This window comes from Onychostruthus taczanowskii, unplaced genomic scaffold (assembly GCF_017590055.1).
Source record: "Onychostruthus taczanowskii isolate IOZ18803 unplaced genomic scaffold, ASM1759005v1 scaffold6, whole genome shotgun sequence".
Taxonomy (NCBI): domain Eukaryota; kingdom Metazoa; phylum Chordata; class Aves; order Passeriformes; family Passeridae; genus Onychostruthus; species Onychostruthus taczanowskii.
The window spans coordinates 13,183,277-13,208,447 of NW_024503679.1; the positions used below are offsets into that span (position 1 = coordinate 13,183,277).

At 39.9% G+C, this 25,171-nt stretch overlaps 1 protein-coding gene across 1 annotated transcript in view; it reads left to right on the forward strand.

Annotated features, from left to right (window-relative positions):
* The window catches only part of MCTP2 (multiple C2 and transmembrane domain containing 2), a 100,086-nt gene that overhangs the window by 50,011 nt on the left and 24,904 nt on the right, over positions 1-25,171 (forward strand). Inside the window, exons 14-16 of the mRNA XM_041418621.1 lie at positions 4,582-4,683; positions 5,606-5,680; positions 6,461-6,580. Coding sequence (XP_041274555.1) covers positions 4,582-4,683; positions 5,606-5,680; positions 6,461-6,580 — 297 coding nt within the window. The remainder of the gene's footprint in view (positions 1-4,581; positions 4,684-5,605; positions 5,681-6,460; positions 6,581-25,171) is intronic.

Below are 25,171 nucleotides of genomic sequence, written 5' to 3' on the forward strand. Positions count from 1 at the left end.
TCACTGAAACAGTACCAGCAGGGAGGTTGTCTCAAGTATCACCTAGGATCCTTGTACTCCAGGGTTGTCAGCTCCTCCTCAGACTGGCTCGAAGCCCTCCTATGAAAGCCCTGCCTGCTTTCTTTCAGTCCATCAGCTCCATATCTCTTTGGTCTTTGGATAGCAGTCCTCTGCCAAAAACCCAAATCTCCATTCCTCTTCGGATCCTACAGAAGGTTATTCAAAGTGAAGTGTTTGGCATAAAGACTTTTGGGGTGAAGGAACAAGCATTTTGTACAAAATTGGTTTGGTGCACGTGGCAAGACTGGGGAGGAACAAAACTCTCTTTATTCATGTGTAGGTGGATCAAATACGTGGCTTGGTTTCATCTTTTCCTGGGGAAATACGTCCTTTGATAAGGGGAGGTGTGTGTCTATTACAAGACAGCTTTATGTTATGCAGGGCAAATGGGATTACATTGTGCATCAGCAATGAGCTCAAGCAGGAATATCAGAGGTCCCAAATGCTTTAGATGAATTACCCTTGGAGAGTAGCCATTACCCTCTCCACACGTCACAGGTGTTGATGTACAGAGGTTTAACCCAGCATTCTTCTGTCAGGTCATCAATATATGACATTGAATCTGCATCAAAGCTGGATACAGAGTGAAGTTTTCTTAAAATCAATGTAAAAAAAAAGCCTCTAAACCATATTTCTTTAAGACAAGAGCAATGAAAAAACACACTTTGCTGCGTAAGGGTCCTGTCTTCTCCGTGTTTTGTGTCATATCAATCTTGGCTTTTGCTATTTCATTAAAATTCCCAAGCGGTCAGAAGGTTGTTGCTTAATAGATTTAGCATTGGCTGGCTACATCAATACTGTGTTTAGTCACATTTGTTTTACTGGGGACATCTGTGCGAAGAGTTTAGCAAATATATTCATTCATTTGAGAGGAACCTGGTGCACTTTGGACCTTGACTGGATGGTGGTCTCATGTACCTCAACATTTCCTTCAGTTAGAGGCAACTTCAGGGAGTGTTTTGCCTCAAGTGCCTCTGTAGGTTGAAATATTTATTGCAAAAAAGGATTTCAGCTTTTCTTCCAACTGATAGTTTCCTTTTTGTGGCCCTGTGTGGAGAAGGAATGTGATATAGAATATACAGGTCTTTCTGTGAAAATATGGATGTGGTTTTGTCCTTCTGTGTTGATTCAGAAGAGGGAAATGCCCCAAATATCAGAAATTCCCATGGGATGAAAATCCAGACTATGTTTCTGATGGTGACCTTGCAAAATGCAGCATGTGGGTGTGGTAGGCACTGCTGTCCTGGTGTTAATCCCAGGGTTATGGGCAGTCCTGCTTGGTGCTTGAGCCCCAGTAAGCTATTAAGAAGCTTTCAGAGAATGCAGGCATTAGTATTCAGTGAGGATATAACACATCATCAATAAAGGAATAATATTGATTGTCTCTTTAAGGTGCTTACCTGCAGATATTTTCACATTTAATTTAAATATTCCTTTCCCTTCTTTTTCCCATAAGTAGATATTAAGCTGTTTTAGACACAGTTATCAGAACCACTCATTTAGACAAATCCATGTGACATCATCAGGTTTGTAGCAAAAGGTGTCTGGGTGACAGAAGAAACCTGATCTTCCTGACATTGAAGTTCATCCCATGACCCCAGCTCTGGCTGCTCTTCTCCACAGCTGGAGAAAGCATTTCAGCAGTCTTTGGGGACAGCAGAGACTGGGGGAAAGTACCCAGAGAGCAGAAATAAATAGATGCAAAATGAAATTATTATAACTGTCTGTCTCTCAAGTTGGGGGAGAAGCTGAACAGAATCTGCCCCAAGAACAGGATGCAATGAAAATGAGGAGTATTTAAGGCTCTTTTACATGTTTTCTTGTGGGCACAGTTGAGACATGCCAGCAGTGTAATCCATGCAGTCCTGGGTCTTAGAATTACCCTGTACCTTTTGTTGAACCACGCTGCCCTAGCACAGTGCCCAAACTGCAAAGAAGTCTTTTGTTTGGCTTCTTTTTCAGTTTTTTTTCCTTTTTATCCAAATGAAAATGCAGTGGAGACAGGCCATTTCATAGCCTGCCATTCTTCTCTTGTGCTTTATTCCCTCTAAAGAAAGTCTGAAGCTAAAATATCTGTATGAATGTTTAGTCCTAGCTTGCGTCATACTTGCACACCTTTTTTCCAGACAGTTTGAACACTTAGAATTAAATATGCGAAATAAATCTGACTCTAAAACTTTATTTGCACTGCATTAATTTCTGCCCTGTTCAATTTAAGAATAGCAGCAATAATAACAATGACACCATTCAAGAAGTTTCCCAAACAACCCCTATTTACAAATACAGAGGTGGAAATTACTTGTTGCTGATTTAAAACTTACTGTTTGAAAACACCTGCAGACACACCCAAAATGTTTGATTCAGCTCCAGTTCTTAAAATGAAGAGTCTTTTCCCCAAAGCATTTTTTTTTGAGTACAGAACACCACAGTATCAGGCTCAAATACTCAGAAACATTTATTTTTTCTTTTTCTATCAATGTAGCTCTGTGTCACATTTCTTTTCCTTGTGGGTTGTGCTCTTGAAAGATGTAAGAAAGAAATATATCCCAAAGAACATAAAGAGGCTTTCCCACTACCTGTTGCTTCTGGTGTAACTGGCTGAAATGTGATGAGAAATATATGTACGTGAAATCCAAGGAAATTCAGCTCCACAATGAATAACCATGGGGAATCCAGAATTAGGATATTGTGATATATACTGGACATCTGCATTTCTGCAGACACACTGGAAATAAAGTACATTCTGTCCTTTCACAGCAGAATCCATGAATCAAAGCTCAGGCTAAACCTGTTGCTGCTTGCACCAAGGACCTCAAACCAAATCCTCCTGTCTCAGTATTCCTGCCATCAGTAAAACCGTTTAAATGTAAAATTTAACAAAAGCACTATTTTCCAAACAAAATGTTATTTTCATTGAGTAAATTCAATTTTTTGGCCTTTTTTTGAAGGAGGGAAAAGCAAACTGGTGAGAGAGCAGAAACCTTTATGATGGGTTGATGATGCTGCATGTGGCATTTGGCCCGAGGACCTTCTGATGCCAGTCCATTTGGCCATAGAAAATGGTTTAATCACTTTGGCAGCTCTTCTGCTTTGAGCCTGCAGGACTGCAAAATGTTTTTTTACCTGCCCCTTTCCTGCAGCATCCTTTGCTGCCAGCTCCAGCACTGTGTGTGCTGTCTTGTGGTGAAAGCAGAGGTGCCTTGTGATCAGTTTAGTGTTACTGCTTTTATTTGTTAGTATTAAATGAATTCCACATAGGTCTCTGTAACTGTAGAGCTTTGGGTGAGAAAATAGGAAATAGCTGGAGTTCCTGGCTCTACACCACTGAGGATGCAGAGTTGGTCCTTGTGAGATCCCTCTTCCCTTTCAACCAGTAGGCAGAAATCCCGTCTACCATTTGACAAGCTGTTTTGGTGTAGAAAGAGTGGAGCAGCATTGGCAAAGAAAGTGACCTTTCCCTTGTCTTGTGAAATCACTTTGTTCCTTTTACACCTTTTTTTTTTCCTTACTCATTTCTACCATGGTTTATATGAGTGCCTCTTCTAAATGCTAGAGCAGCAATAGCCATTTTAAATATGGTTGCAATTTCATGCCCCCAAATTTCCTCCGTTATCTTTAATCTTTGATCATTACAGCCCCTCAATATAGCTTTTTGGTAAGCTGCAGTTTTTTATGTTACTGCTGTTTAGAATTAACTGGTCTGCTTCCTAAAAAGCCAAATGTTTAATCAATACATATCCCACTGTGTGTAATAAATACATTTCTGCCATCATTTTTGAGGAGAGAATGCTTTTGCTTTGAGCCAAATAGTTTACAAAATGGCAAGGAAGGTATTTTGTTTTTGGGCTGGTTGTTTTTTTTTTTTAATAGATGCTTAATGAGATAGGGCCAACGCGTTGATCAGAGCAGAGAAGTGGTATTGAAATTCAGGGGTGGGGTGGGGGGAGAAGTCTTTTACATGAATTAGTTAATTTTGAACATTTGTTACATTAGCATTCGCTCCACTTCAGCTGATTCATTTCTTTGGATTGCATTTGTTTGCTGGGTAATAATTTGATAACGTTGCAATAAACTAAGCATTAAGAAGTGGTTTCGTGTACTGGAGTGTGCAATAGGTAGGTAAAGTTGTTGTTTGTGGCTCTTTTCCTAAACTTTGGAAGAAAAATCCCATTTTAAACTTGTAATAACAGAGGCTGATTACTTCCCATCAACTCACTGGCTTCCAGGGCAGAATTTTCAGACTGGTTATTACGTGCAATGCTCTACTATAAAGTACAAGGTCTGAAAATTAAAGTTGGACCATAAGAGATTTAATCTGCAATTTTATAGGTCTCTAATCCAACAGTTGTTTTGTATTTCAGGATCTGAGTATGTTATCAGGGTTTGGGAGAAGTTTTTATTTTATATTCTTTTGTGCTTGAGTTATAATTATTTATTTGTTTTCAGTGTCTTTAAATTATGTTGAGGGTTACAGCCAGGAAAATATTGATGTTTTTTCTCCCCTCCCTACCCAAACTATAGATTAGAAATGGTAAACAAAGTTGTTACACACTGAAGAATAAAGACTTGGAACGTGCTTCAAAAGGAGTAATTTACTTGGAGTTGGATGTCCTATTTAATCCTGTAAGTCAAAGTATTTTCTTTTTGCATATCACTGGTGTAAGAAAAGTGCAAATCTGCAAGGACGAGGGTGGGGGTGATGCTTTTAAAACCAGGAGCCAAGCCAGAAAAGTCCTCTCCCCATTGCATCTGGTGGTGGAGAGATGTTTGATGCTGTGAGTGAAGAAGATTTGGGCTATCCCTGTGGCCCCTCCAGGTGGATGGGACAGAGAAGGGGCATTTCTGGAGGGACAAATAACCGCAAGCACCTTAGGAAGGAGGTGCTGATGGCTGCAGCCAGGGCTTCTATTACAACAACCAAAAAGGCTTCAGGTTCATTTTATTATACATTACTTTTAATACCTAGTTCTCCCCTAAAAAGCTGACCCAGGATGTTCTCTTCCCAGGGTGTTGACAGGAAAATTAATGAGGCATGGACACAGTGCTTAGTTTTTAGGTGGCTGAGTCAGTCTCAATCCTTTATGCCCTCCAGTCTTTTACTGAGTTTAACTCCTATTTATTAAGGGCATTGTGGGCTGTGCCACAGCTCTGCTCCTGCTCAAGTGAGTCCAACCTTGCCCAGTTTAACTTGTCTGCATTTTCCTTAGCACGGAATCATAGAATGGTTTGGTTTCCAAGGGATCCTAAAGCCCATCCCGTTCACCCTGTCCTGCCATGGGCAGGGGCACCTTTCCCTACACCAGGTTGGTCTGAACCCTGCTCACATGAATGTTTCCAGGGATGAGGCATCCACTCTTTCTGGCCAACCTGTGTCAGTGCCTCACCATCCTCACTGTAGCAAAAATGTGTTAAAAGCAACTCCTATGTCACACAGAGTCTGGAAAGATTGAGAGATGCTAAAATTCCTGATCTTCCTGATGCTATGAAAATGAAACAACTCCTTTAAAACTACATGGTCTTTCTTTTTTTATTTTTTTCTTTCTAGATAAAAGCAAGTATTAGAACATTCAAGCCCCGAGAAAAGCGCTTTACTGAGGAGAACCGCAAATTTTCTAAAAAGGTGAAAATTGGGTCTGGGCTAAGCTTTTGCATCTGTTTTGGAAAGATTTGAATTGCTGTAGCACAGTTGCAAGAACAAAACCTATTTATGCATGAAATGCTGAACACATGTAAATTCAGTGTATTTCTGTATATATTAAAAGGTTTGTTTGTGTTAACATGAAATTGCTTTCTGATCTGGCTTGCATCAGTAGTTCTCCTTTGTGCTTCAGAGTGGGGAAAATGATAGCTGTGGATTTTGCACACTTCGCAGCACTTAAAGCTCAATGAGAGCCTTATTCCATTCTTTGTGAAGAAAGGCTAAATTCCTTATGTAAAAAGTCCACAGGATTTATGAACAATGGCCATTATTCTTTTTAAAATCAAGAGGCCTTATTATAAGTCTAAAAATCCCTATTTATTTCTATGGATTAGTCCAAAACATGTAGAATAGAGGAGCAGACTGCATTCTCTCTGTCCCTTTCTCTGAGACATTGATGTATTTTAAGAATTGAATGACGATAAAGGTAGGTTTGTATAACTGTTTTATTTAGTTTTGGCATCAGTTTGTGCCTTTTTTTTTTTTTTTTGTAAGAGATGAGGAAAATCTGGAAGGTTTGGGTGTAATCAGAAAGCAGACAGGAGCTGGCGAATGTGTCTGAAATAGAAGCTTTATTTGTAATATGTGCCCTGGCATGCGTTTGTAGCCTAAATTATCCCTTTTTCCGAAGCAATAGTAGAATATTAGTGTGTTTGATTAAACTCCTCTTCTCCTCCTCTCCTCCCACTCAATATTTATCAGATCTTATCAAGAAATGTTGATCGTGTGAAAAAAATCACCATGGCAATATGGAATACAATACAATTCCTTTGGAGCTGCTTTCTCTGGGAGTCCACGGTGAAGAGCCTGATAGCATTTGTGGTAAGTGGATTTCTTCTTTTATTGCATGGGGCTGAGTGATGTAGGATCTGGAGTGTTCCCGTGCCTTCCTCCCCACCAGCGCGAAGCCCTTTCTCGTTGGCTGTTGTTGCTGTTTTTGGCTGCAGGGCAGCTTGGGCCGCACTGGGCCTGGTGGGGATGGGAATGAGACCTTCAGGAGCAGCCTTTCCTGGCTGGGAGCAGAGGTATTCACCTCCTGCACCGAGCTCTGGGGATGCCCATGCCTGTGGTGGGTGATGCCACCATGCACAGGCTGTAACTGTGTGGCGACTCTGGAATTTTGAATTATTTTTCATTTGAAACATGGCAGCTGGGGGGTAGGAAAGGCAGTGGGTGGTGGCCAAGAGGGTGATGTAGGGAGATGCTTTTGATGTCAGTGGTGCAGTGAGCTGATGGGTTTTGTGCCTTCCATCTTCCATTGCAGTGAGGCATCACTTCACTGCAGGTTATCAATTCCTGCTCTGCCTGTGTTGGCATTGCTTGTTGCAAATTTATTCTCTTGACTGTAATAATACATTGTTTGAAAGAAAAAATAGGAGAAGGCTGGTCAGCAAGTTCTGCTGCACTCTGCAAACCAAAAGCCAAGTTCTCCACCTGCCTATCCCGCTTTTCATCTCTCTCCTTTTTCCTCTTGGTAGTAAACACCCCATTTGCAGTTTTCTCATAATCCATTCAGGCACAAAAAGATTTTGCCTGCTCTTTATTCTGCGGTGTGACATTTTCTTCATGCTTGAAATGTTTGGCGTGCCATTAAAGGTTGCAAAAATCATTTTGTGGTGGTCCAGCATGCAGAAAAAAAGTTTTTGAGTTGAGTGTTTATTAAGCAATATAACATCCACATTGCTAAGATTTTCTCCTGCATTTTCTATCTGTGAATTGTAACATACTTAAAGGATTTTTTAAGGAAAACCTGTATTTGCCACAGATGGGTAAATTAGACCAATCCTGATTGCAAGAAGCTTCAGAACAAGGGCAGAGGAGCTGTCCTCACTCTGTAGGTCAGAGGGATGGCTCGCACAGATGAGTGGGTAGCATGAAGAGGGTCTTTTCTCTAATTTTTTGTCTTCCTGTTTCTTGAAGCTCATTCAGTAGATATTATATATATTATATATATTTAATGGCTGGAGAGCCGAGTGATTGGTACCTCACTGAAGTAAGAGTGGCTGTGCAAAAGAGTTCTGTGATTGTGTCCAAGGGAATCAGGTAGCTGTTCATGCTGGGACTGGAAAGAGAGGGTAAAATCCCAGTGTCCATGTCCTACCATCACTGTCCAGCAGGAATCTAAGCACATATTTAAAAGGATTGCTTTTTTTCACCAAGGTGCTTGTGAAGTACAGCTGTCAAGTTCAGTTTTCCAAGCCTAGGAAAAGTTTTGAAGAGATGGAGAGGCAGAAAAGAAGGTGGGAAAATGGGTCTGCAGAAAAAGGAATTTATTCCCAGTGAAAAAGAGTATGAGCAGGTTACAAGTTACAGGTTGATAGCATCTTTACTGGATACCATAATACTCCTGGTTTCCTGAAAGGAAGTGGGTAATGGGAAAGGAATAAAAATACTCAACTCTAAGAATAATTACCACAGGCTTCTTCTACAACCCAAAATTTAAGTCTATCTGATTTTTCTCACATGGAGATAATTCAGCTCTGGCACTAAAAATGAAATGCTAATTATATATCTCTCTCTCTCTCACTATTTCCAGCGTTAGTGTTCATAGTATTTAAAATACGCACAGCACAGTAGGTGCAGCATCCCTCTCTGCCCAGTCTGTGTGGAAAATCCACTCCTCATGTGCTGGTTAAAAGATGAGGTGAGGAGGATGCACAAAGCTTCTCTACCCATTTTTCAGCTGTGCTCATGAAACCCTTTATTTGGTTCGATGCCAGTTAGGCCCTCAAACTAGAAAATGTGGTTTTTAAAAATTATTTTGCCTTACAGATGATGTCCCTCAGGCCCCTGGCAATTACCATTTTGATCTGGTATTTCCCTTGGTTTCCCTCTACAGGTAACCCATGCCCCTTCTTCCAAGGGGGGAATGAAGTGAGGGAGGAGGGGGAAGACAAGCAGGCAGTGTAATCATGAGAGCCTTGTTTTCTTCAGCAATCAGACAAAACCCACTGCCAGACAGATAAAATATTTGTGAGACTGTCAGAGGACAGCAATAGCCAAGGACATGGAATCTTTCACCTTCCTATTTCAGTCTTCCCTCCCCATTAGTGCTCAGCTCGTGTGTGTGACAAGGACATCAGCTGCTTTTGGGGGTGTAAGAGAAAAAGAGGGACAGGTAAAGAGGGAGGAAACAGAGGACAGCACAGGCAGGACACAAGTGAATGAGAAAAATGCTCTCACTCTGTTTCCTCATTTATAAGATTCATCATCCCAGGCTAAATTTCTTTATTAGGATGTAATGGTGAGAGGAGACAGTCCAAGAACATGTGAGTAGATGAATTTTTTTGTGCTATAAAAATGTAATCACATTTTTCATCAGTGTTCTGTGCTTTTAATCTGATGTTTTTTTATCTGAGTTAATTGTATAGGCACAGAGGACACTGGGCTCTGCTGAAGCGCATGTAAAATCAGATTTTTTTCAAGCTTAAAGGTTTAGTAAAGAGGGTTGAAAGGGAGGTGAGATGAAGAGCAGATTTTCACTTTTGGTGATGTTTGCCCTGTGCAGAAAAGGTTTGGTGGAAATGGTGTTGCACAACTAGAGAAAACATCCTGGGTCAGAGGAAAGGGTCACACATAGAATTTCTGGGTTCTTCATAGTTTGCCTCTCTTCACTGGTCTGGTGTTAAAAATGATCACACATGGTTGTGTCTGCCTGGGAATATCCCATGTGAAAAATGTTGCCTGTAGAGTTGACAGTGTTCATATACCAAGAGATACCTTTAAGCTCTTTTTGTATTCTTCTCCATCAGTTCAAGGCTTGGGGGGGATTTGTAGACTTTTAAGACCAAAAAGACCTTCAAACATCCCTTTCTGTTTAATCCTGGTGTAGTTATCTCTGTATTCAATCCAGTATGTTGTGCTTTGATTGAAACATACATCACAAAAAGGTCTTTATTTTGAAGATACTGGACACATAGTCCAGTACATCCCTGTATGGTCCTTCTGGTGTGCCTGACACACTCCGTATCCTACCTTGGACAATTTTCTACCAGTTTGCAGTCTCAATGTTGTACTTTTAGCCTGGTCCTCTTCACTCCTTCCTCACCACACTCTTCTCCATTGAGACATCACTTCCACACAGCATCACTGGTGTCCAAAAGCTGGAGTTGCGTCCTGTAATGTGCCTGGGGGAATGTCTGCTCACAACTCAGCTTTTACGTCTGATTATAACCTGTTTGTTTTTCCCACTCATGCATACAAAAACTTGTCTTCTAACCTTCCTGTTGCACATTTAAGCCAAATGTTTGAACCTTTCTTCTGTATGCAAACACTCCCTGCCTGCTCTGCTCCCCCTTTGCTGGTTGTGGAAGTGAAGTCTGTAATAACCAAATCATTCTTACTGTATTATATGTATTTTTAAAATATTTAAAAGTTAATTTTAGTCACAATGATTTTCATGAGGAATTATGCATCATTGCACATTGTGCTTGTGATTTTATACAACATAATTACACCTTCTATTGACAGTTTTCTCTGCATTAATGGTAATTATGCCATTTAATGAAATTACAGTAATTGCATTAAAAAATATAAGCTGGTGCGAATTAAAAGGATATATTGACTGGAATTTTTACTATCATATATATATATTTTTAAAGTTTGTATGATAGTTGCAAGAGACGTTGACAGGATCAGGCAAACGATGGGAAACCAGCCACCAGAGCACCTCTGGTGTGGCTGGCAGTGCTGCTGCTGGATTCCTTCAGGGTCCCTGCACACTCACCCATGCCAGGATACTTCATTTGCACTGACAGCATTTCCCACTCTATCAAGCTCAGGCTTCTTGCTGATCCAGGCTGCTGCCAGGGTGGGGACAGGTGGGAATGATTTTTCCAGCTCAGCTCTTGCTGGCAGCAGGGGCCAGCCAGACAAGGGATGCAGCAGGCACAGGCAGTATTTATTTATTTATTTATTTATTTTGCAGTGACATTGTGCTGTGTCTACTAATTATTTTATGATGTTTTAGTGCTGGGAGGAAAGGGAGGAGCGTGTGGTGATGCAGCATTATGTGTTGGAAATGTGGGGCTTCTGGTCAAACTCCCTGCAGCTATTTAATGGTGGGCAGCGGGGAATAATGACAGGCATGGGGTCATTTTGGAGCACTTTGGGCTTTCCAGAAAGCTGGCTGATGCAAGAGTGAGGGAACTCTTGGGGTTGAGATCTCCAAAGCTCTTTAAACCCAGAGGGAGCTCGGGGATGCCTGGTTTTGGGCACTGGCTCCTTGGGCTGTGGGAGCTTGGAAGGCTGAGGAGCCCCAGGGCTGGCTGGGTGAGGCTGCAGGGGTGTGCACTGCTCTGCCAGTTTGCTTTGGGTCTGACCAGGGACAGTGACAGAGAGAGAGAGGACAGAGCCTGCAGCCTGTGAACGTCTGGGCATCTCTGCTGAGCATGTGATGGAGCACTCTGCCACTTCAGCTCCTGATACAGCAGCTGGATCTGAGCCCAGCTAAACTCATCTCAGAGAGAAGATACCAATCATCTTATTAGACATGAACAATTTTTGATCCCTGTTGAGCTGGGCTATATTTATAGTGATGAACTGTGGGCAAAAGGCCATTGGCTTGTTGACAGTGTCCTCTAAAATTGCTAATTGCCTATCAGTAAGAGGGCAATGTTCCTTATCCCCTCAGGAATGATATTTGTTAACTCAAAATCTGAGCCTTCTGGAGTTTACTTGGGGTAAATCTCTCATTCTGTATGTGGACAAGTGTCTCCTGCATGTTATGGTTTGGCTTTCTCGAGCAAAGCACAAAATGTTCCAGCCCTTGTTGTACTGAGCATAATTCAACCCTGGACATGACAACAATATACGGGTAAAACATCCAATTTAACTCCTGCATTGTTTTGCAACACAGTGATTTATTTTATTGTATTTTTTTCCTTGATGGGAGGGGAGTTATAGATCAATAAGAGGAAATTCTTGGGATGAAAGTTTCACAGGGAACATGAGAAATCTATGGAGAAGGGAGACCACTAGCAGCTCTGGAATAAGAGACTTGAGTCACCAAACCTCTCTTGCACCTCTGGCCAACCAAGCAGAGGGGAGAGGTTTAATTTAAATGAGTCTTTACCAATAGGTGGTAATAACTCACTCTTCTATAGGGTGGGGAAGTAAGATGTGCTCTCACATGAGCTTCTCTAAAATATTTCTTATTTTCCCTGTGGATGGTCTGCTAATTTTGAGCAAGCAGTTCCCTGATACAAAACACAAACCACCCTGCCTTGCCTACATGTGTAACTGATGAGAAGGGTATAGTCTTTTTTAGTCTTTTTTCTGTCCCCCCCCCCCCCCTTTTTTTTTTTTACCCTCACAGCTGAAGATGAAATATAAATCATTGTTCCCAAACTATTCGGGAACAGCATTAAAGTAATGGTAGATTAAAATGTCTCCACATTAAAAAGCTAAATAAAATGAATAGATGTAATCCTAAAGAGAGAAGAATGAGTATTCTTCAAACACTGAATAGGGAACTTGGAAGAAGAAAAAACTTTAAAAAAAAGAAGGAAAAAAGTATTAATGCAAAAGAGATGGTCTTTGCATCCGCTTTACTGTAGAGCTTTTGCTGAGGGCTGTTCTCAGTCCATTTGCAGCTTGTGTTTTGCTGCAGTTTTAAAGAAGCAGTCGGCAAAGGAAGGAAGGCAGTTTCTATTTAAATAGGGGAGCTGTAAAAGATCCCTGCTACAGAAATTCGTTCATGTTCAGGCTAGAGCTGGTGCTGGAGGAGCAGCAAGAAGCAGGTTTCAGGAATTTCACCTAGTAAGTAATTCTTCAGAGCCCCCAACATTTCTTCCCCTTTTCCCCTCCGCAAATCCCGGGCAAAGGCACATCTTTAAAATCGTGGTCTTGAACTCTGGTGAAAAGGTTGGAGTGGAGAGGTGTGTTTTTATTTCAGGCTGTTATATCCCAATAGAGGTATTTTCCTAATGAAGGAGGAAACGTTTCCATCCTGCTTCCCCCTGGCTGCTCGTGGCAGTGCCTGTGCAAACGCACCAGCGCTGGAGCAAAGCTGTCAGGAGCACGATACCTGACACAAGTGGCTGCTTGGATGAGAAACAGGCTTCTCCAGACAATTAAAGGGGATGGTTTCACCCTTTTCCCCTGCAATTTTTTACATTTCCACTATTATTCTTCCATGGTTGAGGGGGAGTACGATTTAAGCTCGAGATCCCGGACTTTGCTTTGCTGCAGCAGTTAAAATTCCTGGAATAGCAACAGTGATATTGACGATGCTGAGAGACACACAGCAAAGTAAACACATGTTATTTCCAGCTCTTTCAAAAATGCAAGAACAAACAAGGACAAAGTTAATAGGGAAATAACCACTTTGAGCCTTGACAACACAATAAACAGGATTTAAAAAGCAGAGTTTGAAGCTTTGGAGTCAGGGTGAGATGGAGCTGAGCAAAGACCAGTACAAATATCCCTTTTAACTCTGAAAAAGATGGACAGCCTTATGTTCCAGCTCAGGAGTTTTGGCAATGTGCTTCTTACCAATGAAATGTTCCAAAATAAAAACAAAAGCAAAACTGTGTTTTGCATTTGAGGAGTCATTTCCTCTGTGTGTGCTTAACAAGGCATTTACCCTGTATAGGAATTCCCTTGATTTTGGGGTTGGGGATCTTCCTCTTAAATTATGCTGTGTTGATATTTTTGAGGCTTTCTGTGTCATGTACTCAAAACTTGAATGCATCACATCAAAATGATTCCCTTAGCCCTGGCAATGAGAGAGACCCAAATCATTGCCTCTCACTCTTTAATTGCATTTTGTTGGGTTTAATTGATGATAAAGCCTTTTAATACCTTGGCTGTGTGTGTTCGACTCTGTGGTCCAAGCGTTTGGGTAAAACTACAGTCCTGATGTAGGATGAGCCTCTGTGCAGCTGATCAGCAGGAATGTGTATGCAGGCATCCAGCTGAGGATTGAGATGACGAGAAAGAAATTCAGCTTTGTTATAGTGTGTGGATGTATCCCTGGAAGGTGTTGGTGCTAAGACAGCTGAATAGATACGTGTGTCTGTCAGTCTCCCACACCAGACTGGAAATGTAGTTTTCATCTCTTTGGCTATTTAATGGCAGCCCACAAAGCCAAGGTCAAATGTGGGAACGTTTTATCTAATTAAACAAAATAAAAAGGCAAATGAAAAAGGGCTCTTTCTAGCTAAAACCTGAACTAAAGGCATCCACAAATCCTTCTTCCTCCCTTTGTGCTCAAGTTACAACCTGTTGGAGAACTCTGCTCAGTGCTTGCATTTCCAGCTAATTTGATATCACCTTTTTCTTCTTTTCTTTTTTTTTGTGGTTGAAGCTTTGTCATTTGTTTCGAAGCTGTCATTTTTATTAGTCTCCCTGGCTGATCTTTTTGGGCTCTCGTCAGGTGGTGTGTGTTCTCCATTGTCTGCCTGGTCTTGGCAAGCTGTAGGTCCTTTTATTGCCATATGACGTGGGCGTGCTTGCAGCAGTAGCCTGTAATTATACCCACCACAGGTGACAGTTACAAGAGAGCTTTGGTAATAATTTTAGCTGCCTGATCTGATGTTTATGAAGAGCAAACCCTCTTTGTGGTCTGGCTGGAGTTTGGTATATTGTGTTGTACTTTTCGTTTGATTTACAAAGCCTTTTAATTTTATTTTTTTTTTACTTTTATTTTAATTTTTTTCCTGCCTATATAATGCCTTGTGTCTTTCGAAGTCTTGAAGTTTTGCAAAAGATTGTTGTTGATCTTGTGCTATTTTGTACTTTTCCTATTTATATTTGCATCCCTTGTATTTATTTTGCTTTGCTCAGCACAGTAAAATAATACTCTTGCCTGTTGCTGGGTTTATTTGTACATTTAACACCGCTGAACTCCTGTATCTAACACCTCACTAGCAGACACTCTGTGTTCTCCCAACTGTGAGAGTAATCACACATTAGCATTTAATTATTTTTTTTTAACCTTTGGCTATTATTTACCTGTTTTAGAAAAGGTGAAATAAATTCTCTCTCCAGCAAGGCAGCACTGGTTCCTTTACTCCCAACAAAATTACAAAACTTGGATTATGTCAAAGGTGAATTTAGCTCATGATTTTTATGGTTATCTTACAAACCTCTGTTCTGACTTTAGGAATTTGCCACAAAAAATTTGGACAAGGCTGATGTGCCCACTACCTGAAAGCTGCTTTTCTCTTGTGCTGTATTTATTTTTCCAGTCTTAAATTCTTTACAGAAACTTCAGATTAAAACCTATGGGCATCTTCTGAATTTTTGATTGTTACCATAAGATTCTGACTTGTAATTCTTCTGAATTGAGTGGCAGGTTGAAAACCAAAAGAAATTTATCTGCAATAATTTGCTGCCTTATCTGATCCTAAAGAGTTGATTTTTCCATGTCAGGATTCTGTCATTTTCATTTTCCCAATTTGCCTGGTGCTTTTTCTGAAAGTTCACTTTATTCATAGACTAGAAATTGCATAAACAAAGATGAAATTAGTATTCTGAGTTGAATGAATGTTGCATCTGCGTGAGACTCATTAAACAGGAGTGTGAGACAGAAGCTACTTACCCACCACTATTGGAAATACCAGAATTTGAGAAGCTTATTTGTAAAATTCCCGAAGTTGGCATGGATTTAGACTCTGCAAGCTGTATGGGAAAAACATACGGCTCAGCCCAAACAAACAAACAAAAAAGGCAGGAAACCCATGGCATCTAGGATGAAAAAGGTGTATATATAAGGAAGCGAAAATTCCATTAAAATTAAAAATTCTTATACTTCATGTGCTCTTTTTTTCCCCCCAGAGCCACAGGTGTATTGATTTTCTTTCAGTCAGCATCTGCTTGGGTTTGTTTCATTATTCACATTACTTTGACCTGACACCTTTTAGAAAATACTTTAGAGAACTCAGTTTTACAGGAAAATTGTAGACATTGACTATTATTGCCCATGTCATTGGTGGAACACCCCTTTCAGGTTTTTTTTTTTTTCCTTTTAGTTTTAAAAATGTAGATTTTTTTTTTTAACACAAATGTAGGCTTAGATCAACACTGCATTCCCCTGAAGCATAGAGGAAGTTTTTATTCTTTCAAAATGAGGGAATAAGTAGAGACACATCTGTAGGTGGATTAAATCACTATAACTCCATTAGCTTCAGTAAACCTGTGTTATTTAACATCAGTTAAAATTCTACATCCTCGTTTTGGGCAAAAAATCCTGTGTGAATAGAATGATCAGGTTTTCTGAGAGGAGGAAAAGCCTGTAGATGGCGATGGACCCTCAGGAATAAGCCAGCTCTGGCATTCAAGCTTTTGTCAGATTTTTCTGGCAGGTTTTCTTTCTCTTGCTTGAACTATTTTATTTTTAATTTAATTCACCCTTTCTCTCAGTGCTAATGTAACACTAGTTGCAGAAATCGTGACAACTGGAAGAAATTTCCTATTTGAAGGTAATGCAACATTTGGTTTTATGATGGAGGCAGATACACCTTGAGGGATTTCTCTTAAGGCGTTTGCTTGTCGGGCTTTTTTTTTATTTTAAATAAGAAAGAGCTGGATCCTTTACAAGTTCTGAAATAAAAAGAGATTAGTAGAGAAGCTGCAGAGCAAATACACTTTTTTAAAAAGCCTGTTCTCATTTAACTTTTCTTTATTAGCAACTAAGATGTGCTTTAACTTCGAGGTAATTCTTAAGTAACCAGAAAGTTCTTGGGTTGTTTGAGGATAGCAGTAATAGTAAAAATACCTTAAATCAGAGTATGTCCCTTACATTATTATTTTTTTTGTTCAGTTGGAAATAAATGAGGAGAAGTGGGATGACTGCAAAATCCCAGAAATCTGATTTAAAAAAAATCTTTACTATTAATTATGTATAAGTTTCACTGCTTCCACAGTAAAGGTTTGCACTGCTACCAATAACATCAATAGAGTTTTGATCTCTTCCCCCACAACTTCATGAAAATTAAATCTGTTATTCTTAATTGTGGCATCCACGCTGTAGTCAAGCTTAGCTGGTTTCTTTTGGTGTTTTTCTGTGTTTTCTTTTTTCTTTTTTAAAGGTAGTGCTGTGATTTTGAGAAGTGTTAATAAATATGTAAAACAGATAGTGTTTTGTACCAGTCTAATATGCTGATCTATTTTACCTTTAGCATTACCCGTGTAAAGTCAGCATGTTTACTGAGAGATGAGTGCCAAAGGTGAGCAAAAGTCTTCACTAAAACAGCCTTTAACTACTTTGCTAGCTCAGGTTCAGAACTTTCTACTTTTGTTTTGGGAAAGTCGCTGTCTTCTGTACTTCCCTTCAGCTTTCATCTTTTAATGGAAGAGAAGAGCAGCACATCTCTGTATCAAAGCCAATTGTCAGCTTTCATTAGATGCATTCTATTGTTTGTTCAGATTAGAAATAACTGCATTACACTTTGACTTTGAAGGCTTGCTTGTTTTTAAATATACTGGGTATATGTGACCTTTTTGTCATTTGTGATGCACTTGGCTTGGCAAATTTGAGATACCCATTTCAACAGCAGCCAAACCTTTTTGTAATGCAGGTACTCCACAAAAAGGCACTTTTTGTAGGTCTACAAAAGTAAAACAAAATCTTGCTGCTAATGAAAAGCATTAATAGCCTCATCTAAATATTTTTAGCCATAAGGGTACCTCAAATGCATTGCATGGTGGGGGGAGAACCACCAGTGCTTAGGGAGAGTGCAGCACCCATTTTTTAGCAATGGGTGGGAATCCAGTGAGCTGCTTTTATCCTCCCATTATGTATTGGCCATAGGAGATGTGGCTTCTGTCAGAGCATGATGGCAAGACAGTCTAATTCCATTAAAAATTTTGCATTAAGCAAATTTTCTTAAAATGTTTAGAATATTAAATGGGAAATGCATAATTGATACAGTGATATTAGCTTTTTTTTTTTTTTTTTAACTGAACATGCCCATCAGGAATGAGATGATGACTTGTTCCAGCAGTTAAGAAAACTTCCCCTGATACTTCCATGTACACATTTGGGAAAATTATTTGCAATGATATATTTCAATTTCCTTAATAAACTAGACCTGTCTTCCTAATTCCCTTTCCCTTAAGTCCCTCTGCAGGGGTTAAGAAATGAAGTATTTTGAAATTATTATCAGATAACTGTTTCTATGAATAAAAAACTAATCTAAGCTTTTTTTTTTTCCTCCAAAAAATAGATTTATATTCCAAAGCTGGGAAATAAACAGTGGCAGTAGAAAGGAAATATGAGATTAATAAAAATGAAGACATTTTGCAGAGCTACTCTGGATGGTTTTAATCTTGTTTTGTTTCTTTTTCTTTTTTTTTTTTTTTCTCCTTCTTCTGGGAAGTAGTACTTCCTCAGCAGCATGCCTTGCAATGAAAGCAATTCCTGCTTTCTTTTTTGAAAGTTGTATGAATACTGGCAGAGCCAGTGGTCCTTTAGTGCCCAATGAATCCTGTCTCACACACGGATACCTTTAGTAAGACACGCAGAGTGGGATGAGATCAAATGCTCTGGTTAAAAAGCCTTAGGGAAGCATTATGTGTCTGAGGTCTGATCTATTGTCTGGGAGGTCGGAGAGTGTTAATGCACTCTGCAAAGATTAAACTCCCTCTCTAATTGCTGCAACACTTCCTTAAAGGATTTAAACAGTCAGGGAAGGTGATACTCCTTGTCAATTTTTGTCTTCTGACAGCTGTTGAAGTTTATCTGTCTTTCCATGGAGACCACTAGATCATGCAAACCCAGCAGTGGCAAAAGCACAGACCCCAAATTAGGACTGAGAGCAATGAATGATGCTATTTACAACTATTTCAACTTTTAAATACTCTTAAGTCCTGAGTCCAGTGCCGTGCCACTTAGATTTGGTTACAGGAGTTCCTGAAGTGGCAAAAAAGTTTAACTGCTGAATTTGATGAAAAGTCACCCTTGTAACTGGGAAGTGCTCATGTTATGGTCTCCATCCCTTCTTGCTGGGCTGGTGCTTCCCCAGTACATCTCTGTGGGACCGAGTCTGGCACTCACAGCCACAGCTTGTTATCCCAGGGCAGTGCCACGCCTCAGCTAATCTGAGGCACTCCTCTCCTATTTACTCCCAAAATCTTCCTCTCCCTCGCTAAGTCTGATTAGCATTTGAGTTCTCTTGGTCCATAAAGTTGAAAACAAAATGCACTCAGAAAGCTCAAGGCAGGAAAGCTTTTCTGCTTCTGAACCAGAATGTCCACACTGACAAGTACCTGACCCCATCATTGGTTTTTTGAAGCAAAAGAGAAATTTGTCTAGTGGATCAGAAATTTGCCGAATGCCTAGTTAAAAGAACCAGTTTATTATTTGGAAGTCCAGATATTTAAAATATCTTAAATTTGCAAAGGATTCTCCTTTTGCTTGGAAAGTACTTTAAGAACAAGGGATGGCAAAAAAAGGCAAATGTTACTGAGGAAGGAGAAGCACAGCTGCACCCCAGGAGAACTTGGGAGATTTAATACTTCTGCAACAAGGCCGTGGTATCCTCACGTTCACAGTAGGGCAACATTACTGTAACAGGAGTGGAATTTGACCCATCTTTTTCAAAATGCCCATTCCTGTTTCACAGACAGATGTGTGTGTCCTGTTTCACTGCAGCTCACATGACATGACAGGTCCTGCCGACTAGAGAGCCATCCTGTAGTTATTTTTTCTGGTGGATCAGAAGCTTTTCAATTTGATAGTGTCTGTGTTTTTGCTAGTCTTGCAGCATCTAAATGTGTTGGTGTATCAAATCCATTTCACACATAAATGTATAAATATGACCTATATAAATATACATATATTCAATGCCTCTTTTCTAGACTCTGAGCAGATGAGTAATACAGCTGTTCAAAGGAGAAAAAGATTTTTTCTTTCTTTCCTTTTTTTTTTTTTAAGCCCTCTTGGCTCTGAATCGGAAATTGAAGAGCAGAATTCATCAAGTGTATTCTGATCGTTCTCAGATGGGTAGTTCCTCCTTCCCTTCCTGCATAGCATGTTCCTTTGCACTGTTGCTATATTACATGAAATGTTTCATCTGTATATAAAAATTAAAAATTCAAACAAAAATCTGGCCCACATGAAGAACAGGCCCTTTGGGCATATGGTTCATTATGCATATTCGTTTAATTACTAAAACACTTGGGATGTCTCTACTGCCCTTGCTTTCAACTTGTAAAGTTGGATCTGTTCTGCAGCACAGAATATGTTGAACAGGCATGTGTCATAAAGGACTTCAGTTTTCTCCTACTTCAAACTCTATATAATGTTCTTGGCTGAATCGTTAGAATTTACTGATTATTAGTTCAATCCACTGCATCAAAACAGCATTTTGGGATCTCTTTTCTCTTAACACCTTCTCTAACCCCAAAAAACCAAGTTTTACAGTGGTTCAGAGTTGTGTTTAGTGTTGAAGTAATGTGAGACTCAGGATTTAGATTTCAGGCACATTCCCTCAAAGCACCTAAAGCTGCATGTTGAAGCTGTATAACTTTTATTAGCTAGGAAGGGATTGCTGTGATAGTGTGACTTTAATTGATTTTCAGGGCAAACAGGTGGTGATGGTTTAGGCATCCCCCAGTCTCCTGCCATTCCTAATTTGGAGTTGCACATATAATAGCTTTATTAAAATAAACAATCTTCTGGCTTTAGTTTTACCTGAACAGCTGCCTGAAATTGCAGGAGTCTTTCAAGTTTCAATTTTTTTTTTTTTTTTAAGATTATTCTGTGTTTTGGAAAGCAAGATGCTACAGGTCTGCTGATGGAAAATCTCTATTACATAGTCTTGCTGTCAGTATACAGGGGGTGTTTTTGTGTGTCACTGCTGTTAGCTTACAATGGTAACATATCCAGCGTATAATTACAGTAAGCCTCAGTCAGCTCCATGCATTTGTTCTGTAATGCAGCAATTTTGTCACACTGCAGATTATGAACGTGCTGGAATTGTTTAAGTGTTGTGTAATCTCACTGTTCCTGGTGCCCTGGATGTGTGTCAGGTGTGGGGAGGGCTGGGGTTCAGTTATGAGCTACATTTCTCCTCTTCACTGTGAGAAATCTATCACAGGCAGATAAAGAGGCTTTCTGGGCTCTGGCATGGGGCTGTGTTGGGGAATCCCAGGTACACTTTAAGGACAGGGGATAAATAATCTGGAATTCTTTGCCTGTAAGGATATACTCTCACTGAGTATATATGCTTTAGAGGTGCTTTTAGATTTCTGATTTTGTGGTCTTTGTTTACTGGTTTGGGGGGTTTTTTTTTCAATTTTTTTTTTTTTTTGGTTCCTTTGTTTCAGTCTGGAAATGGTTTTTTTTAGGACTGGAGGTTTTGGAAAAGAGGGTACCAGGCAGTTTTGCACCAATGGTGTTACAGTCATCTATTCCTTATTTGTCTGGGTTTACTGCCAGGTTCTACAAACCTGGTTTTTGATTTTTTCTTTTCCCCCGCTGTGCCATAGCTGGAGATGCCAGGGAGGTAACCTTATGTGTGATTCTCACTGAACATAGTCTAATTTAACATGCTTGCTTTATTAGAGAGCCCTTTTTCCTTTATCCATTCAGCTCTAATTCACATTATGAATGTGAAGGAGGAGTCATTAAAGTAGTTTAAACATATAATTTAAGACTCCCATTTGTTACCAATTGGAACCCAGTTGAGAGCCCAAATTTAAGAGCACTTCCTCCACCACTCCTTCCACTGCTGAGCAATTACGTCACAATCTGTCCCTTGTTGCTAATGTTTCTCAAAATGTTAACAAATACTCCTCCAAATACGTGGACATTTATCAGCTCAGCTAATGATAATTTTTTTTTCATGACCCTTTTAAGGTGTTCACCTTATCCAGAATAAATAAAATTTGCCAACATTTTTGCCTTCTTTTAAATAGCACAAATATTTTTTTTCTGGTGCTTTTTGGAAGAATTATTTACTATAAGATCAGGCTTTTAACTTGCATAATGCCTGTCTTCCCTGAAAACAGATTATAACTTTTTGTGTGAGAGTAATTCCAGAGGTATGATCCTGCTGATAAACCAAAACATGAGAATTAAAAATGACCATTTAATTTATCTACGATATAAAACAACAGATTCTTTTTTTCCTTGCCTGTCACTCCTCTTTGTTTTGGGATCTTCTCCAGTCACCTTGGTCTGGTCTTCTCCAGTCACCTTTAGAAATAGCATGCAGATTTATTCCCCTGGCCCATCCCCAGAGGATTACCCCAAAACATAGAAAACGGTTGTAATATTTTTTCCTTTTTTTTTTTTTTTCTGATTTTAAGCTTTATTGCTTGAGGGTCTTAACTGTATTTTACTTGGCACAGGAAATGTAAAATACGTTAGATAAAAGCATGAGGGAAAAATTAGACCAGTCAGCGTGTTGGCAAACAGCTATTTCTTCAGTGTCTGCCGCCTAAAAGGATTTGAAATCTTTTACTCTAAAACTGTTGTACATACATAAATATAGAACCCAAAACTCATGTTGGATCTGATTTTGGTTTAACCTCTTATAGGGATTAGGGATAAAGTAGGAGCCACAAGAAAATTGGACAGGGGCACCCACTAGACTTGTGGGCATTGGCTTTGGGGGTTAAATACACATATTTTAGAGGACAGAGGTGACACCTCCAGGCATGCACCCCTTTGTGCTGGCAGTTATCATCCACACTGACCAGTGTGCCAGGTAAGTGCTGGAATGCAATATAGAAATCTTAACTTACAGACTTTACAAGTGAGAAGTTCAGTGAATTAAATTTAGACTGAGTGCCTCTTCCCTGACCTCCTCATTACAGAAATATATCCACGGATCTTGGTTCTACTTTTCTAGGCTGGGTAACCTCATTAATGTAATGAAAATAATCTAGAATAAAAAGAAAACCATCGCTTTTTAATTAGCTTACTTTTTGTTTTGTTGTTATCTCTTTCTGATTCCAGGCATTGTTGTGAGTAGGGGATAAATCCATTGAACGTGTTAATGACAACAGTAATTCAGGCTCAGAGTGGGGACATTTTGTAAGTGTTTGCAGTCTTGAGTGTAGCATCCCAACCTTCCCTGATGGAGTTTCCGACGGCAGTGTCCCAAGAGGATGGTGGAGAACAGATTGCAATATTGTCAGCTCTTCTGATTTCTCTGCGACTTTTGCAGAACATGCTTCTTCTTAAAGCACTATTTCTTAAGAGTCCTGTGATTGCACATGAATCACAGCTTTCATTTAAAACACAAATGAGTCTCTACTTCCTACCAGCAGCAGAGAAAATGAGATCCCCCTGAAGAGTCTAAATCAGGCAATGACAAAAAAGGCCCTAACACATATTGACTTAAACAGTATGAGTTTTTTCACATGTTTTTGGGACTATTTTTGTTGGTTTTGCATCTCTTTTTTTTTTTGGTTGGGAGTGGGGAACATTTTTTTTTTTTCTTTTGCTTTTGAATGTTTTGTAAAATTGTGACCACGCTGACCAGAGTTCCCATCCTCCTCCACGGGCTTTATTCTTTTACTCCTTTTTCTTGTTGAATCACACATGTGATGTAAATTGTCAACCACTAGTTGGGTACTTCCCAACAAGCTGGGCCCCCCTTTTTCTCCTTGAGCTCATCCTGGGCCATTCACTTAGCAAGATGGAGTTGGGAAAAGAAGAGTTGGGGTGTGGATGTGGCAGCAGGACATGATTTTGTATCATTTAGCCTATGCAGACAACTGGGTTGGGCAACCATGGCCTGTTGTTTGTTATCCTAAGGCATTAGCCATTAGCTTCATGCACATGGTAAAACAAATTGTGCAAACATATCCTTTATTTATACTAATCAGTTCTGTGCAGTTACATATTAGGCAGATTGAGGGTTTTTGGGGCACAGTTTGAGTCTTTGGTTTGGCTTTTGGGATGTTGAAGTGGATTTTTTGTGTCTTTGTTTTTCAATTCTGGTTGTGCTCACACTTGCTTCAGAGAGCTTTTTGCCTTGTGGTACACCCTTAAAAAATTAGTAAGTTGTACGCTGGTATGTGGAGCAATGCAGAGATGATCTGTAATGTGGCATAAATATTTAAAACCCTCCATTCCTTCAGGTCATTTTTGATTTTGGTCGTTGCTGTTCAATACAGCGCACGTTCTGCGCTGCCGTTGAGATGCTCCCCGTTCTTCTGCCAGGGACACAAAAAACAAATTGAATCTAAAGTAAATAGGTTTCTTCTGCCAGTGCTGGTTTATTTAAGTGTAATTTCTCTTCCTGCCACGTTCTCCAGTACTGCATTGCAATGAGGGAGTGACTCTGCTCAGAACTGACCCTCCTTGAGCTCCAGCTTTGCGGCTGTGAAGTGCAGTAAGAGCACACTCTGAGGTGAGGGAGCATCAGGTGAATGTGGGAAGGAAGAGTATCAGTCACAATGACTCTGGAATGCATCTTTGGAGGAGGATCTTTAGTGGGAAATACATGCTATGTGGTTTCCTCAACCTTTTTTTGCTGTGCCTTGAGATGGGGCTGCATTAAGATAATTTCCATTATTTTTCATGACTTCTTTTTTTAAATACTCTCACTATTCCGTGCAAAACCAGCCCAAAAACACAAGCCTCATTGCTGCACTCCAATCAGGCTGGGCCCTCACCAGGCACCCTGATTTTTGTCAGTGGAGGCTCAGCACTGCTGTGTTCCTGCATCCATATTGCCCATATCTGGAAGAGATGTCTCCATATGCACAGCTATATATGCACATATGCACAAATGCATTGCTCTCTGTGAGTGGGTTCATTCTCTCCTCTACTCTTGTATTCTCTATGTCTAAGGGCAGGAATAAGTATCTGTCAGAAATAATTTGTTGTCGACAGACTTATTGCCTCCAAGGGATTCGAGTGCCCTTTTGGGGAGCCAGTATCTTATGTTATTGGCTTATATCCTGTATTTTGTTTGGAGCAGAGGGGCTGAAGGCCTAGAAACCCCAAAAATAGAGAATTTGTCCCTGAATATTTATTCGCAAAAATTTCTCATTTTTTTAAGGTGTTCATTTGTGCATACATGGCAACTTGAAAGTGTGTAGCCCAGAAATAAGTTAAAAATACAGAATTCCTCTCCCCTGTAAATAAGGGGGAGCACGTCTTTCTGTTTCAAATCAAATTCACTGATCTGGTTTAGTGTAGTTTAGTTCAAAACCAGACTTGGACGTTCACAACAGTATCAGCCCAAGTTTTTCTCATGCCTTCACAAGTTACACAGAACGTGTTTATAAATCACAAGGAAACTTTTGATGAAGCTGTTAGAAGTTTAGAGTTCAGTTAAATTGTGGGTTTTGAGACTTGGAGTTTCAAACAATATTTTTCACAGCTCTGCTGATGAGGCATTTCATTAGCATTGGAGCCTGCACTGACCAAAAAAATAACTTTATACCATAGGTTCCTCGCATGCATTTAATCTCCTTTCACTTTTATTTCTTCCATCTGAGGGAATG